Genomic DNA, 17,385 nt, shown 5'->3' on the forward strand with positions numbered 1-17,385 from the left:
AAGTAGAAAAGCAACTTAAAGGGAGTAAATATTGTTCGAGAGTTAATATTTGATCATGATAGAGTCATTCATAATAGTATTAAATATTATGTGGAGAACCGAAATTATGTAACATGTGATGACTACAAAACAAAGAGCAATATGGAGCTTAAATGAAACAAAAACAAAGTGAGTAAATCTAATCAAACCTTATTTTAATGTAAGTAAGCCATTTCAAAGTTTTTTTCACCAGGGCCCGCTCGAGCAAATCGATGAACAATGGGAGGACCATGACCGTGATAATATATATTCTTTACTGGGGGGACTCAGTTAAATTTTATTATTCTTGTGAACTTGCTTTAAATGGTTTTCAGTTTCAGGAATACCTTATTTGCCATCAAGAAGTGGGAAGTTGAGTTAATTTATTTGCTTGTGTGATTGTGAGCAAGTCTGGTTGTCATTAGGTATATAAAATTTCTCTATCCACAAAATGAGCATAGATTCCATGCTCAGATCATTGTGTAACTGTGGTTATTTCTGCAAATTGAGAATTTAAACTAGTTAGGAAGTTTTGTGATCAGTGTCTCCAATAAATTGAGTTTTTGTGGCTATGTAATTCCTGTAAATATAAGAAATTAAAAATGCGGTGTATTTCTTGAATTCTAAACGAACTTTGCATTCAGTGACAAGTGGAAGGTGAAACTGACAACTGTGTTAATTGTAGTTTTTTCCTCCCTACATGAAGACATAATTACTTGAGGAATTTTGTTAATGTAGATAATGCAATACAGTTACACTTAAATTCTATTGAGCCAAAGTAATCATATTTACTAGTTAAGAGACACAATATAAAACACCCTTTTCTCTAGACTTAATAGCAATATAAAAAAAAATTGAGTGATAGAAAAGTAGTTATGAAAGAAAGCCATTTCTGCAGTTTGTCAATCAAAATGAATAATTTCAAAGTCTCATTTTCAATTATATTATTTTAATATTTAACCATCTAAAATGCCCCAATCATATTCTTTAGAAAATGATTAGATTAGAATACTCTAGTTCTAATGATGACATTTTATTATGATAAAAATGACTTCACTAATTGATGATCATATATCAACTTATAAAGTAGATAAAGGAAATAAAAAAGTTTTCAGTTCAAATTCTGTAACACCATTTAGCTTGTGTAAAAATTTTTTAGGAAAAAATCCTTATGAGTAACCCTAAAGGAACAAACCCTGAAAGTAATAAACAATTTTTCTTATAAAACTTCATAAATTTCTGTTATAAATTCAACTGTATTACATAATCTGAATTTTATTTTTATAAGATCTGCATATTTGGCAGTGTACTGATATTATCCCAAATCTAATCATTTATATAAAATAAAAATAAAAACCATAATGCATTTTTAGCAAATGATATAAAAGATGGCAAATTTTATGGAGAGGTTTGTGGTTTTTGTCCGAGGTGTTTCTATTTATGTCTTTGGGTCTATTTTAGCCCATGTAGATTTTTAAAAATGCACTGATGAGTTTCCAAGATATTTGAAATATGACCTTTAAAAGAAGCAAGTCCTGTTTCTCTTTATTCTCTACATCCTTGAAAGAACATTCACCAACTTCATAATGAAAATGATATCTAAAGGTCACTATACTAAGGTTGAGAAATAATACATTTAATCTTCATAGAAAAGTTTTGTTTTAGTTTGAAAATTAAACAGTTGTGGGATGCAAGCATGTAAATACAGTTGTTAATTTCTGAAACAAAAGTTTTTGCTTTATAAAGCTCTTAGTACATACAAATGTTTAAGCTTCGATGCATCTAGATAAATTTTTAAAAAAAAAATTTAAAACATTTTAAACTAAATCTAGTTTAATTTGTATATTTCCAGATTTACTGGAAACCATTGAGCTAAATGAGAATCTTTAAATAAATTACATTAACTTATCGAGTTTAGAACTAAGCACTAAATATAAATGTCTGATATCAAAACCCAATGTTATCCCTGAAGATGACCTGATTATTAAATTAAGAATGCATTTTATGCACTTAATTTGCATTTAATTGGTTTGCTAAATTGGAAAAGAACATGTCATTATTTGCCCAATAAATAGCACGTGCTCAATTTTCATTTTTTGTTGTTGTTATTGTTTTGTTTTGATTGTTTCAGGGCCAGAAACAGTGCTCTGTGCTTTCTCCTAGCTCTGCACTCAGGCATTACTCCTGGCTGGGCTCTGGGGGATAATGTGAGGGACAAATCTGGGTTGTCTGCATGGAAAGCAAACGCCCTCCCTGTTGTGCTATTTCTCCAGCCCCTCAATTTTAATTTTTGGTACATTACAACTTCTGAAAATAATGTGCAGTGAAAAGAACTGGTTTTAATAATTAAATATTCAAGCTCATTTACATTTTCTGTTTATAATATTAAATAATAATTGTATACATAAACTATATAGTACAGTCCTTTCTACAGTCCTTTCAATAGACAGAAGGAGGCACAAGATCCATTTTCAAAAAACACAGAGTGGTCCTTTATAATTCTTAATATGCTGGTGAGATAGCACAGTGGTTAGGGCGTCTGCCTTGCACGCAGCTGACCCGCGTTAGATTCCTCTGGCCCTCTTGGAGAGTCCAGCAAGCTACTGAGAGTATCTTGCCTGCAGGGCAAAGCCTGGCAAGCTCCCTGTGATGTATTCAATATGCCAAAAACAGTAACAAGTCTCACAATTTGTTGTAAGATGTTACTGGTGCCCACTTGAACAAATTGATGAACAATGGGAGGCCAGTAACAGTGACAGTGACAGTTAGTTTTGGGACCACACCTGGCTGGGTTCAAGGCTTATTCATGGTTCTCCTCTCAAATCTCCATGTCAGAGATCTCCTCTCAGATCTCAGAGATCACTCACTGGATCACATGGAGTTCCAGGGACTGAACCAGGGTTGACCCTGTGCAAGACAAGCACCCTACTTGCTGTACTATCACTCTGGCCCCATGTTTTATATTTCTAAAAATAATATGATATTAATTATTATAAAATAATATAAATATATGACTATTAATTATTATAAAATAAAAGTATAAATATAAAAATATAAAATAATATGACTATTAATTATTAGTCATTACTCCAGAGGTATCCAAGACAGCATCTTGTAATAAAAAACATGAATATCAAAAACATTTCTGCAGAGAAACGCATATAAATACCTGCTACTAAGTGGGAAAAGAAAGATTAAATATCCTTACTTAATTTCCAGTACGATTTAGAGAAAATTTAAAAAAAAACACTTGATTTTTACTCTTTGGTGTTGCAGTTCATAAGTTAAGGACCAATAAAATAATAGCCTCCCTCCATCCCTCCCTCCCTCCCTCCCTCCCTCCCTCCCTCCCTCCCTTCCTTCCTTCCTTCCTTCCTTCCTTCCTTCCTTCCTTCCTCCCTCCTTTCTTCCCTGTCTCCCTTCGTCCTCCCTTTTTTCCTCCTATCCTTCCTCCCTCCTCCCTTTCTTCCTTTTTTTTTCATCCCTCCCAACCTTAATTCCTCCTTCCTCTCTCCCTTCCTTTTTGTCATTGATACAGTTGAACTGGGAAAGTAAGATTATATCAATGGCAGAGCACATGTCCACACATAAGAGACACTAGGTTTGATCTCTGTGGCCAGATAAATATAAAGGAAAAAAATATATATATCTTCAAAGGAATTTTAGAATTAGGGCAAACTAATAATCATTAAATTAAGGAGGACTAACCTGAAACTGTAACACACGCGATAATTATTTTTAAAGTATTTTAGCACTGTCACTGTCACTATCCTCCCATTGCTCATCGATTTGCTCCAGCAGGCCCAGTAATATCTCCATTGAGACTTTGTTGTTACTGTGTTTGGCATATCGAATACGTCATGGGTAGCTTGCCAGGCTTGCCAGGCTTGGCTGTGAGGGTGAGATACTCTCGGTAGCTTGCCAGGCTCTCCAAGAGGGGCAGAGGAATCAAAGTTGGGTCAGCTCTGCTGGCTGCGTGCAAGGCAAATGCCCTACCCTGTGCTATGGCTCCAGCCCGAAGTATTTTAAAGTATACAAAAAATGTCAGTCTCATATTATGTTATTTTATATTCCACAAATGAGTGCAGTCATTCTATATCTGTCACTCTTTTTCTGTCTCATTTCACTTAGCATGATATTCTCCAGGTCCATCCACTTATAAGCAAATTTCATGATTTCATCTCTCCTAACCAGCTCCAGTTTTTGTTTCCATGACTGCCTCACCCTTATCTCATGACTCTTTCAAGCAGCCTTTTACCTCTACATATTTTAAAAATTAAATTAAATTAATTTTTAAAAATTTTATTCTTTTTGGATCACATCGACGTTGTTCAGTGGTTACTCCTGGCTCTGCACTCAGGAAAATTACTCCTGGCGGTGCTTGGGGGACCATATGGGATGCTGGAAATCGATTCCCGGTCAGCCAGGTGCAAGGCAAACGCCCTACCCACTGTGCTATCACTCCAGCCCCTATTTTAATTTTTTTAATGAATCACCGTGAGGTACTGTAAAAAGCTATGCACGCAGGAGGTTGTGTGTTCGCGGGCTCTCTGGACAGCTCTGTCTCACCGACAGTGTTAGGTGCTCTTGAGCTGCTGTTTGTGTGGCCTGGATCGGGATGGCTGTTGGCCAAGGGCAGACGAAGGAAGAGATGACGCTGGTTGGTCTTAGTAGCAGTTTATTACCAGGAAGTTTATCCCATAGAGAAATTTATGTTATGGAGAGCCCGGGTTCTCTCAAGCATGTGTTCCTTCTTGCTAGCCTCACCATGGTCCATCTTGCTGCCCTGCTTTCTCTCCTCCCTCTTCAGCTCTCTTGCCTCCAACTCCCTTGCAGTCTGGGCTGACACTCCACCCAGTCAGGTAGCCAAATCAACATAAGAAAGCCCTTCCTGAGGGCCCACCAAACTCAAAGGGGGAACACCACCTTAAAGGCATTCCAAAGCCCTTCCTGATTGCCCAAAGGCAAAATACTTCCTAAGGTGTTTTTCTCTTTTCCTCAGTCCAATAACTATCAATATATCAATACTAGCTATTTTTGTATGGACACAGTAAGATATAACATTGAGACTTGTAGGACAGCTCATCTGGAAACATCTTGCCACAGACAAAGACTACAGTGCTCAGGCCAGATTAGTCTTTTCTATCCCTAGGAGAGTCCTAGTCTTGTAGTTAGTTTTGGATCATGACAGCATTTGTCTCTGATCAAACTCCTAACTTATAGTTAAGAATCATGGCGCTTTGGCCAGGCCCATCTTGATGCCAGGGTAGCATATAGCTTACCTGCTTGCCCTGGTTCCATCCAGTCCTTCAATGGACCCTGCTTTTGGGGGTGCCAGGAAGTGAGGGCAACTGAGGCTTAAGTTGAGAAAGCAGATGCCCAGGAATGAATAATATTCAAAGCCAATTAAATCCTAAATTATAAAGCATAATATTGAATTCCTGTCTATACAAAAAGGACATTGCATTAAAGTAAACTATTCAAAAGGCATAAGGAGAGGAGAAAGGCAATATTAACTTACAATACAAGTTCAGTGTCGAGTACTGTGATGGTTGTAACCTGATAAACCTAAGCTCCTGTTATGCTACAAGGTACAGTTACAGGCTGACAAACTTTTGTGCTTACGTTTCAGTCATACAATGATTAATTACTCATCCCTCCACCAGTGCCCATTCTCCACCACCAATATTCCCAGTATCCCTCCCACCACCCTGAAGATCATTTTAACTCTTTAAAATGGGTCAAACTGAAATACTACTGTTCCCACTCTTGTTATAAACAAAATAAGACAGGTATATATGCCTAAAGAACTTTATGGACTCATTGCCTGACTTCCTGGGCCTTAAAGGACATAGTTGGTCTATTTTTTTCATCAAACTGCTCCACCTCCCAAGAGTTCTGTATTTCTTTGGTCTGCTATCAACTTCCTACTCATTTTCCATATCTAGTTCTATTATCTGTACTTCAGGGAAGTTGTCCCTAACCACTGTCTAGATAATCTTTCCCGACATGCTCACTGTCATGAGTATGTCTCCTTCCTATCCCATATTTGTACTTGGAAATCCGCAGTTGGCTAAAAACTGTTTCTTTCACCTGTCCACCAACTACCTGAGATTAGGGACCGTGTTTCACTTAGTTTGCTATTGTTATCCTTGGGAATGGTTAGGGAGGTACTTCAAGTGTAGAACACTTGCCTAGCATATATTAGACCCTGAGTTTGACCCCTGGCAATGCTTAGCATTTGGATACAATATGGTCCTAGTGTCTACCTAACACCCCTGGGCATGGCCTCTGTAAAAATATTTGTAGAATAAATGCTAAATTTGTGACTGTGATGTTGAGCTATTTGTTTTAGGTGCTCAGGGGGCTATTCCCAGCTCTGTGTTCTGGGCTCACTACCAGTGACACTCAGGGAGCTATGTGTTGTTGGAGACATAATTTATGCCCCCTGGATATACAAAGTATGCACTCCAGACTGTTGATCTATCTCTCCGGACCCCACATTTTTTTTTAAGTCATATGGTTTAAGTTGCTCTCATTCCTCGTAAGAATTTGTTCTGGTTACTGATGATGTTACCAGTTGACTTTAGAGTATATGTGGCTATTTTATTTTGTTTGTTTTGGGGGCAGAGAGGTTCTGGTCTAGGTTTGGACTACACTGGAAGTGCTCAAGGACTATTTCCTAAAGAGAAATCCTGGAGTGCTCAAGGGACCACACATGTATTGTGCTAGGGATAAGCCAAAGTTGGCCTCAAGCAAGGGAACTGCTTTACCTTGTGCACTGTTTTACTGATTCCTGTTCTGTTATGTCTTGAAGTCAACATAAAATGGCCAGTCTGTGCTATGATTTTCACTTTTTTCCAGTTTTGGTAAAAAAAAATATGTTTGGAGTTTGGTGCCTATTTTGGTTCTGGTTTTGGGGAAAAGTTTTGGAGTTTGATGCCTCTGAGTACTTGATGTACTCAGGAGTTAGGCCTGTTGTGGTACTTAAGGCTGTTCTTAGTGGTGTTTGGGGAGCCATGATGTGAAAGGGATTGAACCAAGGATTCCTTCAAGTCAATCATGCACTCCAATTCTTTGAACCGTCTCTCCTGACCCCTCTAATATCTTCTCTTCCTCCTCGTGTTCCCCCTCCTGCTCCTCCTCCTCTTCCTTCTCCTCCCCCTTCATCTCCCCCCTCCTTCCCCTATCTCCTCCTCTCCCTCCTCCTCCCTCTCCCTTCTCCCTTTGGTTCTGTGACCAAAAATCATTACTGATGGTGCTCAGGAGCCATGTGTGTTGCCAGTGATCAATCCAAGATTCTGAACATACAAGGCAAGAACCTTAACTATCTGTCTGCTCTGAAGTGCTATTTAATTGTTTATGGCACAAAATTCCAAATATAAAATCTTGCAAAACCATCAAATAAATATAAGATTAAAGTTTAGATTAAAAAGCTATTATAGTCATTAAATATTTGGAGATATCAGAGGGGTTAAGACACTTGTCTTGCAATTGGCTAACCTCACTTTGGTTCCCACTACCACAAATGATATCCTGGGTGCTGCTAGGAGTTATCTCTGACCACATAGCCGGAGTAAGCATCTGAAAGCAAAATGAAAATCAAGATAATTCTAAAACCTCTTACAATAAAAATGTAAAGAGTATAAGATGTTATTGAAACACCCAGATAAGCAAAACAAAGCAAATCTAGATAGAGCTGAATTGTAAGGAATTTAGCCAGAAGCTTTGATGATTTTCTAATAGAAATGTGAGTACCCAGGGGTACAAGTAATTGTTACTGCTAGAACAATACTGAATTGGGAATATTGCTTAGTAATATTCATGCCTCTTTAATGTATGACTCTGTCTTTAAAGACACACTGTTGGAAAGATCTAATTTCAGATGATTTGGATTGAAGGAATATGTTACAATCACATTTTGTATTATTATTCATTAAATAGCTTTGGATTATATAATACTCTGATGAAATATGCTGACAGTTATTAAAAAACCTAAGTAAAACTTTTGATGAACTGGGCCCTACTTTGTTCAGTATTTATATCTCAATCAGACAAGCTCAACTGTATAATTTTAGGTTTAGTCAAGATGAGATTTATGGCTATATCATATCCAAAGACTGCTGTGAAAAATAAGATTTGAATAAATGAGTTATTAATCATTTCAACAGAACATTAATAAATGTCATGTGGCTTTTTGAGTAGGTACCTAGGAGGTAGTTGATTCATAAACCCCAAAATAGATTTCCTTTTTTATACTTCTAATACTAGAGGAATATAATTAATAGTTACCTATTACTCACTTGTGAAGTCCAAGTTCTATGTAATTTATTAAATTGAAGCTTATTTTAAAATTAACAAAATTAAATAAGGATAGTCATGTACTAGTGAAGGGGATTTTATCTTGCTTTTTGATGTGTGTATATACATGGACATTGTGTTTATGTGTTTGATGTCAATGTTAATATTTTATTTGCTATATCCAGGTAAATAAGTCTATATCTGGCTGAATATATTTATGTTTTTGTTAATATATATAGTTCCAACATACTCTTAAATAACTGTTCTTATTTACCTGATTGATTTGTTTGGCTATACAGTGGATTTTATATATATATGTATATATATATACACATATATTATCAGTAACATATATATTTATTTTTTTTAAGTTGGTGCTGGAGAGATAGTACAGCAGGAAGATTGCTTGTCTTGCATGCAGTTAACCTGGATTCAGTCCCCAGCACCCTGTATTATCTCCTGAGCAGTGAGAGGAGTGATCTCTGACCACAGAGCCAGGAGTTAGCCCTGAGCATACCTGGATGTATCATCTGCGTCTTCCCCCACCCTCCAACCCAGTAGTCTTATTGCAGTAGTTGCTTGTGTAATTTGTGTGATGTTTGCCATATCTCTTTTGTTTTGAGTTTCAAAAAACCCAGAAGATATTTTACCTCTTCCAAGGTTACTCATCCTCAATTTAGATAAATGTCTCCAGGTGGATAGTGGCATGTGGGCTACAGAATTACTTTCTCTCACTTTCCCCTAGAGTTGGCTTTAACAAAGAGCAAATTCTCATTGTATGGCTGCTGAATGAATGTTCAAAGAGGTACCTGAACATTTTTACTTTTATCTTATTATTTTTTCTAGAATAAGACTTTAAAAAAGAAATAAATATGTATAAGCTTGCATAAATATGAGTTATGTTCAAAAGCACTTGTATATATACAGCATTATTTAAGAAGGTGTGATATAAGTCAACAATCCTATATATAGAGAATGAAGGGGTTGTTGAAGTCTTTCAAAATAATTTTTTTGGGGGAACTACACTTGTTTCTATGATATCTTTGTCCAATATGTGTTACCCTTATGCACTGCAAACAATCTGGAACCCATATTAGAATTGTATCAGAAGACAACAATGTATTTGTAGAACACTTAAAGGTACATTGGGGAAGTGAACTCATATACTTAGAATCACACTTTAAATATTACATTTGAATATAAGAATGACTTCATATGAAGACATAAAAGCCTACAGCCAGCCCTCCGTGGTTGGCCCATATTATCCACAACTCTTCTACCTTATAGATTTTACAGATGAATGCAAATATAACCCATTAATAACAATTTTGCTAGTTATAAATTGATTTGATAGTCTTGATCAATTTCTGAGTTTTAATTATAATTTGTAGTGTTGAGTTTACCCCAGAATCTAAATTACTGAAGTTTAAGAAATTCATTCCTGGTCACATTAAATCACATTAAATTATCTCTTCTTTTTACAGCTATTGTCACAGAACAAAATCTAATACTTTTCTATAGTATTAAACTGCTTTCTAATGGAACTTTGTTCTCTTAGTAGTGAGGATTCTTATATCAATTGTAGACAGAAAACAAAAAGAAAAGAAATAATAGCAAAAATCACAGGTCTGTACATTTTATGTTTGTGATTGTTTTCTACAACCAAGAAATGACCTTTATTTTCCTTTAACAGCTCTTTCCCTTCAGCTCACTATGAGATTTATGAACTTATGAGATTTCAACTTGATGAGGAGCTTATGAGGTTTTATTTTTATGAGATTATGATATTTTAATTAAAAATTCTTCAGTTTAATCATTAAACACATTGCTCCCATTTTCTTTTTATGGACATACATATTTTTGTATCTCACCATCCATAGATTTATTATTTTCATAGCTATAAACACAGAAATTTTTCTTAATAAGATATTTCCCTTCCTACATTTAAAACTAGTCTGAGACATTCACATGGGTCATGATTTTACTAGTTCATCATCAGGGTTACTGTACCTGAATATGGAGTTTGCATTGTAAATTGGTTTGAAAACATGACTTCTTCCCTCTTTCTGATCCTACTTATCTCAACCCATTATTTTTTCTGAAGACTGACTCCCAATAAAATTACTGAGCAAATCAGTTTGAGATAACAAATACTTTTAAAAGTATAGTCGATATTGGGGCTGGAGTTATAGAACAGTGGGTAGGGCATTTGCTTTGCATGAGGCTGGTTTGGGTTCAATTCCCAGCACAAAGCCAGGAGTAACCTCCTGTGCATCGCTGGGTGTAATGCATAATGCAAAAAAAAAAGAAAAAAGTATAGTCTATGAGTAATTTCATTTTATGCTTATAAAGATTGCTGTTAGAATTTTTTCATTAAATCACTCAAATTCTCTATGCACTGTAGCACTGTTCTTTCGTTGTTCATTGAGTGGGCGCCAATAATGTCTCCATTGTCAGACTTGTTACTGTTTTTGACATATTGAATATGCCATGGAGAGCTTGCCAGGTGGGACACTCTCAGTAGCTTGCCGGTCTCTCCGAGAGGGACAGAGGAATTGAACCCGGGTCGGCCGTGTGCAAGACAAACGCCTTATCCGCTGTGCTATCACTCCAGCCCCAAATTATCTATGAAAAATATATTTAAAAGTCTGCAGATATTATTAAAAGTAATATTTTGCTTTTTAACTAGGGTGACTTCATTATTTACTAGAAATATTATATATATGCATATATGTTGAATCATATAGAATTGACATTGTGTAGAACATAGACAAATCTTGTAGACCATTGCAATATTATTCTCCAACATGCATTTTTGCACGATAAGCAACTTAACCCTTGCACTATCTCTCTGGACCTTCTTTCTGGTTTTATGACTTATCCATAAATCTCTGTGCCTGTTTTTGTAACAAAATCGCACTCCTCTTTGCTTTGTTTGAAGTCAGGGAGTATGATGCCATCAGATGTTGGGCAAAGAAGCATCTTAACCTCTGTACTTTCACTCTGACTTCGTTTTCTCTAATGTATTAATTTATTTTCATATAGAAGTATCAGGCAATTACCTCCATTTTTTCTATTTATCCTCTAAATGTGTCTGCTCCAGATTATTGTTTTGTGGTTCCTATGAGGATTGTATCAAACTTTCTATATCTGAAAAAAGTTTTGGTGCTGGTATTGACTTGCCATTATTTGGATATGCCAGTTATGTCCTTTTCATCCTCCTTTATCTTTTGTTTTTGTTTCTCATACTCTATCACTATTTATTGCACAAGATTTTGTGAGCTTTTTGTTTTCCTTTTTTATGTGAAGGCATTACTTCCAACCTTTCTTCAGAGCAAGTATGGTGGAGGTAAGTTCTATTCAATTTGGTTTGAAGGCATTTATTTTTCCATCATTTGGGAAGATATTTTTCAAGAGAAAGTATTCTAGTCTGATTTTTTTTTGTAGTGTTGTGAAAATGTCATTCCACTGTTTCCCACTCTTCTGATCTGTGGGGTTTCTACTGAGAATGCTTATGAATGTTTCATACAGGTTTCTTCGTATGTTCATTTTCTTTCTCCTGACAGTGTTTATGTTTTTCTTTAATGGACTTTGATAATTAACCAATGATGTCGTGGTGTAGATAATTTCACATTAAAATTTTGGGGTTTTCTCTCAGCTTCCTGGATATGTATATTTAGTTCTTTGCTTAGATTTGGGAAGTTCTCAGCTTTTGTTTCTTTGAATATGGGTTTCTGCTGCACTTTCTCTTTGACCACCTTTTGGAAGTTCCCTAACCCTAACCCTAACCTTCAATACTCACTCTTCTGATGGAATCTGACAGCGTCTACTCATTTTTACTAAATACTATTTCTATTCTTGCATATTAACCATGATCTTGATATGGTTTTACTTTCAAGTTTGAAATTTCTTTCTCCTGCAAAGTTGACTCTATTTAGAGTTTCCTTTTTTGATTGAATTTCCTTTAATGTGCTTTTCATACCCAGAATGTCTGGAATATTTTTTTTTCACGGTGGTTTAAGAAATCCTTGTGCTCCTATTGTTGTTTTTTGATGATACCGGTATTTTGCTGTTAACCTTAGTTTCTTAAATTTTGTTATGATGACTTTACATCATACTTTGCCACTCCTCCAATTCGGTGTCGTTAAGTTTGTCTTTGATAATGTCATTTTCTTCGAGAATTCCTTCTTAATTTTTGCAGTGGTTGCCTACAGAAATTTTCTGCTTATGCATCTGTGTTAGCATCTATGCTTTCCTGTGTGTGGCACTGTGGCTTTATTGTTTGAATTCTTTTAGTTTCTAAGACTGAGAGAGGAAAAGTGAGGAGGAGGAGGAGATGGAGTATTTCAAATCGTTTATCATGGTGTCACCAGTGGGATTTGGAGAGGAGATCAGAAGGATAGCTCCACACTCCTTTTAGCCTTTTTTTCTGCTGTCTTCCTACTCTTTCTCTCTCTCTCTCTCTCTCTCTCTCTCTCTCTCTCTCTCTCTCTCTCTCTCTCTTTCCTATTTTCCTTTTTCCCTTCCTTCTTTTATGTTTTTAGATCATATTGGCACAGTGCTCAGGGCTTTCTTCTGACTCTCACTTAAGCAGGGATCCTGTCCTACCTAACTGGGGTGGAATTAGGGGGCATATAGGGTGCAAGGATTGACTCTGGGCTGGCAGCATGCAATGCAAACACCTTACCCCTTGTATTATATTTTTGCCCCTGACTGTTGTTCTGACAATCTCTGCATCTGTGCACTAGCTAGATGGCTGTTCTCTTCCCTGACAGAGGTGAGAGGGGGCATAGCTGATCCAGCAACCACTAACAAAAACCACCAGGGCTTAAATCTGTTTTGTATTGTCACATCTCTTAGTTTCTGCCAGACTTTCACCTCTGGCTAAAGGTAGACTGTTACTTCAAAAGTCTTTTCCCTGAGACTTTCTTTATATCTGCCAGCAGTAATGGTAGCTGATTTGGATCTCAGAGCTCCAGAATATCTTTACCAATGGGTCTCACTTTTCTGATTCCATTCTGTGCTCTCATCATGCACATTCATTTTATAAAAGGATACATGTGTCTTTTACATATAAGCTAACTGTGGGTGGATGCGTTTTTTTTTTATAATATAGGGTTAAATTCTGTACAAAAAAAATTTTTTTAACATGAATCTTTGTTAGTACCGATTTCATTAATTCAACAGTATTGCTTTGTATTCCATTCAAGGTTCTTGGGAAACTGGTTTTATATTCTAGTTCTAACCATTAGAAATGGAACAATATAAGCCTGATCATTTAAGTCCTCCAAATCTCAGAATGCTATATGGTTCAAAGAGAAAATTAATGATAAGACTTATCTCCCCACTTTGTTATAAGGATTAAGAGAAATAGTGTTTGCAAATTGCTTTGCAACATAGTTCCTATATTTGCTGCATATTTTAATTACCATCATTGTTTTTTGATATTTATACTGTCTAACTAGATTTTAAACCGGGATCACAGTGATAACTTCTCTTGTACACTAAATACAGAAAATGCACTAAGTATGCTAATAAAAGGGTTTAGAATCAACAAATGAAAAAATTTAATCAATTAGCATTGCAAATTCCAACTTAACATACTTTTCTCAGAAAAGTTATTTTTATTTTTTTGTCATAATACAGTTTACTTTTGGAAGGGATAGGAGAATAGGGGGACTCAGGGGCCACAGTTGGTGTTGTACAGGGGTTACTCCTTACTCTGTGCTTAGAGATCACTCTCAGGGTATTCTGTGAGGTGCTAGGGATTAAACTAGGTTAGCTACTTTAATGCAGGGCAGAAACTTTAACCACTATATTGTCTTTCTGGTAGCAATAGTGGTTTTTTTTTTTTTTGCATGCAGGCTTAGAAATTTATTTATTTATTTATGTATTGAATCACTGTGGGAAAAGTTACAAAGCTTTCAGGTTTAAGTCTCAGTCATACAGTGATCAAACACCTTTCCCTTCACCAGTACTTATTTTTCACCACCAAGAACCCCAATATACCCCCTCCCACCCCTCACAATGCCCGTGAGGCAGATGATTTCTACTTAACTCTCTCTCTACTTTGATTATATTCGTTATTTCGACAAAAGATGCACCTTTATTGTTTAGAGTGTCCACCCAACAGTCAGAACTTCTGAAAAGGCATTGTGAAATAATTTGTTTTCTATACCTGGTTATGAGAACCATATGATGACGTGAGGCCGCTATTGCAGCCGCGCAATTTTGGATTTCTAATATTTTACTAATTAAGTCTGGAGGGATTTCTGCCAAGAGCCAGATAATTAGGAGATTGGTTTCTGTGCCTCTGGAGCCATGGCCATGCCAGAAAGCCACTTGTGGGGGCTAACTTGTGACCTCGGTAGGGTCTGAAGGACGAGCCGGTACTGCCCCCTTTCCCATGAGGCTGCAATTGCCCCGTCACCGCCAGCTCATACCTGGCTTTCCAATAAGCTCTGAGGTGGTGACCACCTTGCTGCCAGTGGTGGTAGGGGGAGGACGGAAAGGCAAAAGGGAGAGACAACCTATCCCTCCCGGGGAGGCATGGTGCCGTAGTTTAACGCATAGTCCATTCACTTTTCTGCTGCAAGCTGTCAGGCTGTGCATTAAGTCCTTGTGCCTCTGGAGCCATGGCCATGCCAGAGAGTCCCTTGTGGGGGGCGCAATAGTGTTCTTTTGTATTCAGTTACATGACATGAAAGATCATTCAGATTTGAAAATGCAATTTATAACATATATTTTGTAAGTCTATACAGTTAAGAAGGATTAACTTAAAACTGTAGGATAATCTAAATAGCTACCCTAAAAAAATTACCACTGGCATTTTAATGAAATGTTATTTTACAGCTTTCAAAGCTCATAGCAATATAATTAGTAATATGTGTAATCTTTATTACCAATCTTAATCTTTTTATATGACTGAAAAATTACTTTATGGTAGTACAATTAAAATAATGCTAAAAATGTCAGCATAACAGAATTAAACTAAAGTAACTACTACAATATTGTACCCCAAACCAACCAATTTAAATGCAAAATACTTTGTAAAGGCTATTTATCTGGGCTAATGCATGTTAAGGGATTTAAGGAGTAGTTTGTGTAACTGAAATAAAAGAGAAAATAGGAACTGTACAGCAATCTTTGCTATTGTTAAACATGAGGGAAATATTAAATAGTTTTATATATAGGCCACTTGAGGAAAATGTATTAGAAGTCACATTACAGCATACATAGTAAATAAAAAGAGCACTGGCAAGCAGTACTTCTTCCAGAGACTCTTAAAGATAAGCTTGAAATGCTGACTTTTGTCTGTAGACAAATAATGATGTGTTCTTAGCTATTTTAATTAGACTGAAGGTATTTGGAATTTTTAACGTATTTTATTTAATAAAATACATTTAAAATTAATTAAAAAATTTAAAATACATTTTGAATGTGGGGTTTCACATTGTTGGACAATTTAGTTGACATATTACACTGGTTAGATATTTTCTGAATGTTTTATAAACTCATAATGACTCCTCCAAATAATTGCTATTCTAAATTAATGATATGAAAGGGTGTAAAATAAAAGTTTTTAATGAAAATAGGCTCACAGAAAATTGAAAAAAGTGAAAAATATAACCTTTATTTTCACTACCCATTAAATACCACTGTAATTGGTATATTTTTTTCAAACTGCTACTTCCTTATGGAAAACTAAAAAAAAAAATTAATTCAAAAGTTGTGATTCTATTCCTTGAAGTACTTACATATAAGATATAAGTAATATATGAAATGTACAAAAATAGCAAATCACCCATATTTTCCTTGTATTAAGGTTTATTTTTAGACCCTCTAAAATATGGAATTTACATATTTCGAATTTTGTTTCAGATCCATGTTATTTTGAGATATATTCTTCAAAATATGGTTAGCATCTAAACATTTCAGTGAGAATCTAAATTCATTCTTAAAAATCTTTTCCATTGATATCTGATATAAGATATATTAGAAAAATATAGCATATAAACTGTGTTTACTGTCAAAATTCTTAAGTGTTGAGGGGCTGAAGAGATAGCATATCAGATAAGCTGCTTACTTTGCATGCAGCAGACCCCAGCTCTATTCCCAACACTGCTTATGTTCTCCTGAACACAGAGTCAAGAGAAATAGCTCTGCTGACATGGCTCCCAAAGAAAAGGAATCCATAAATTTCAACCATTGACACTTAAACTCTTATTTTCCAGTTATGTTGTATGTTTTTGATTTCTGTTTTGTAGGCCCCTGGACATCTGGATATTCCTGGCAGGGCTCAGCTACAAAAGGTTCAGAGACAGCAAGTAAAACCTTTCATGACCCTGGACCACCAGGTTTTCAACCAGGCTCTGAAACGATCACATCCACCAGCCTCAAGCAGCCCGCTTCTACTGCAGGACAGACATCCATCTCTCAAGGATGATGCTGGCCTCGAAACAGATACACTCACCAAGTTGCTAACTCTTGGGAAAGAAGATGGCAATGCAGAGTGGCATGTATGTCTCATGGTTGCTAATGAATATATACTCAATTTTGGGGGGAGAATAAAAGGTACCACTGCTAAAGAAACTGAGTGTACATTTTAGAGTAAACGTTTTGGTGCAAACTCATTTAACAAAAGGGATGTGTTTTTATATATGAATCTGAAAAGATTAATTATATTTATACATGTACTATAAAATGGGCTGGAGCGATAGCACAGTGGTAGGGCGTTCGCCTTACAAGCGGCCAACATGGCTGACCCTAGTACGATTCCTCCGCCCCTCTCGGAGAGCCCAGCAAGCTACCGAGAGTATCTCGCCCGCACGGCAGAGCCTGGCAAGCTACCTGTGACATATTCGATATGCCAAATACAGTAACAACAAGTCTCATGATGGAGACGTTACTGGGCCCGCTTGAGCAAATGGATGAACAACGGGAGGACTGTGACTGTGACTATAAAATACAAAAATTAGTTTATAACACTCATTACTATTGTGTGTCATGTAGTAAAAGTAAGTAAGCTCTAACATGTCAAGAATCTTTTGTTTTTGGTGTTGGAGA

At 36.2% G+C, this 17,385-nt stretch overlaps 1 protein-coding gene across 1 annotated transcript in view; it reads left to right on the forward strand.

Moving 5' to 3' along the window:
- The first annotated feature begins 16,658 nt into the window (after nucleotides 1-16,658).
- The window catches only part of TFEC (transcription factor EC), a 50,103-nt gene continuing 49,376 nt past the window's right edge, over nucleotides 16,659-17,385 (forward strand). Inside the window, exon 1 of the mRNA XM_056118595.1 lies at nucleotides 16,659-16,838. Within this exon, the coding sequence (XP_055974570.1) occupies nucleotides 16,659-16,838 (180 nt within the window). The remainder of the gene's footprint in view (nucleotides 16,839-17,385) is intronic.

This window comes from Sorex fumeus, unplaced genomic scaffold, assembly GCF_029834395.1.
Source record: "Sorex fumeus unplaced genomic scaffold, SorFum_2.1 ptg000037l, whole genome shotgun sequence".
Taxonomy (NCBI): Eukaryota; Metazoa; Chordata; class Mammalia; order Eulipotyphla; family Soricidae; genus Sorex; species Sorex fumeus.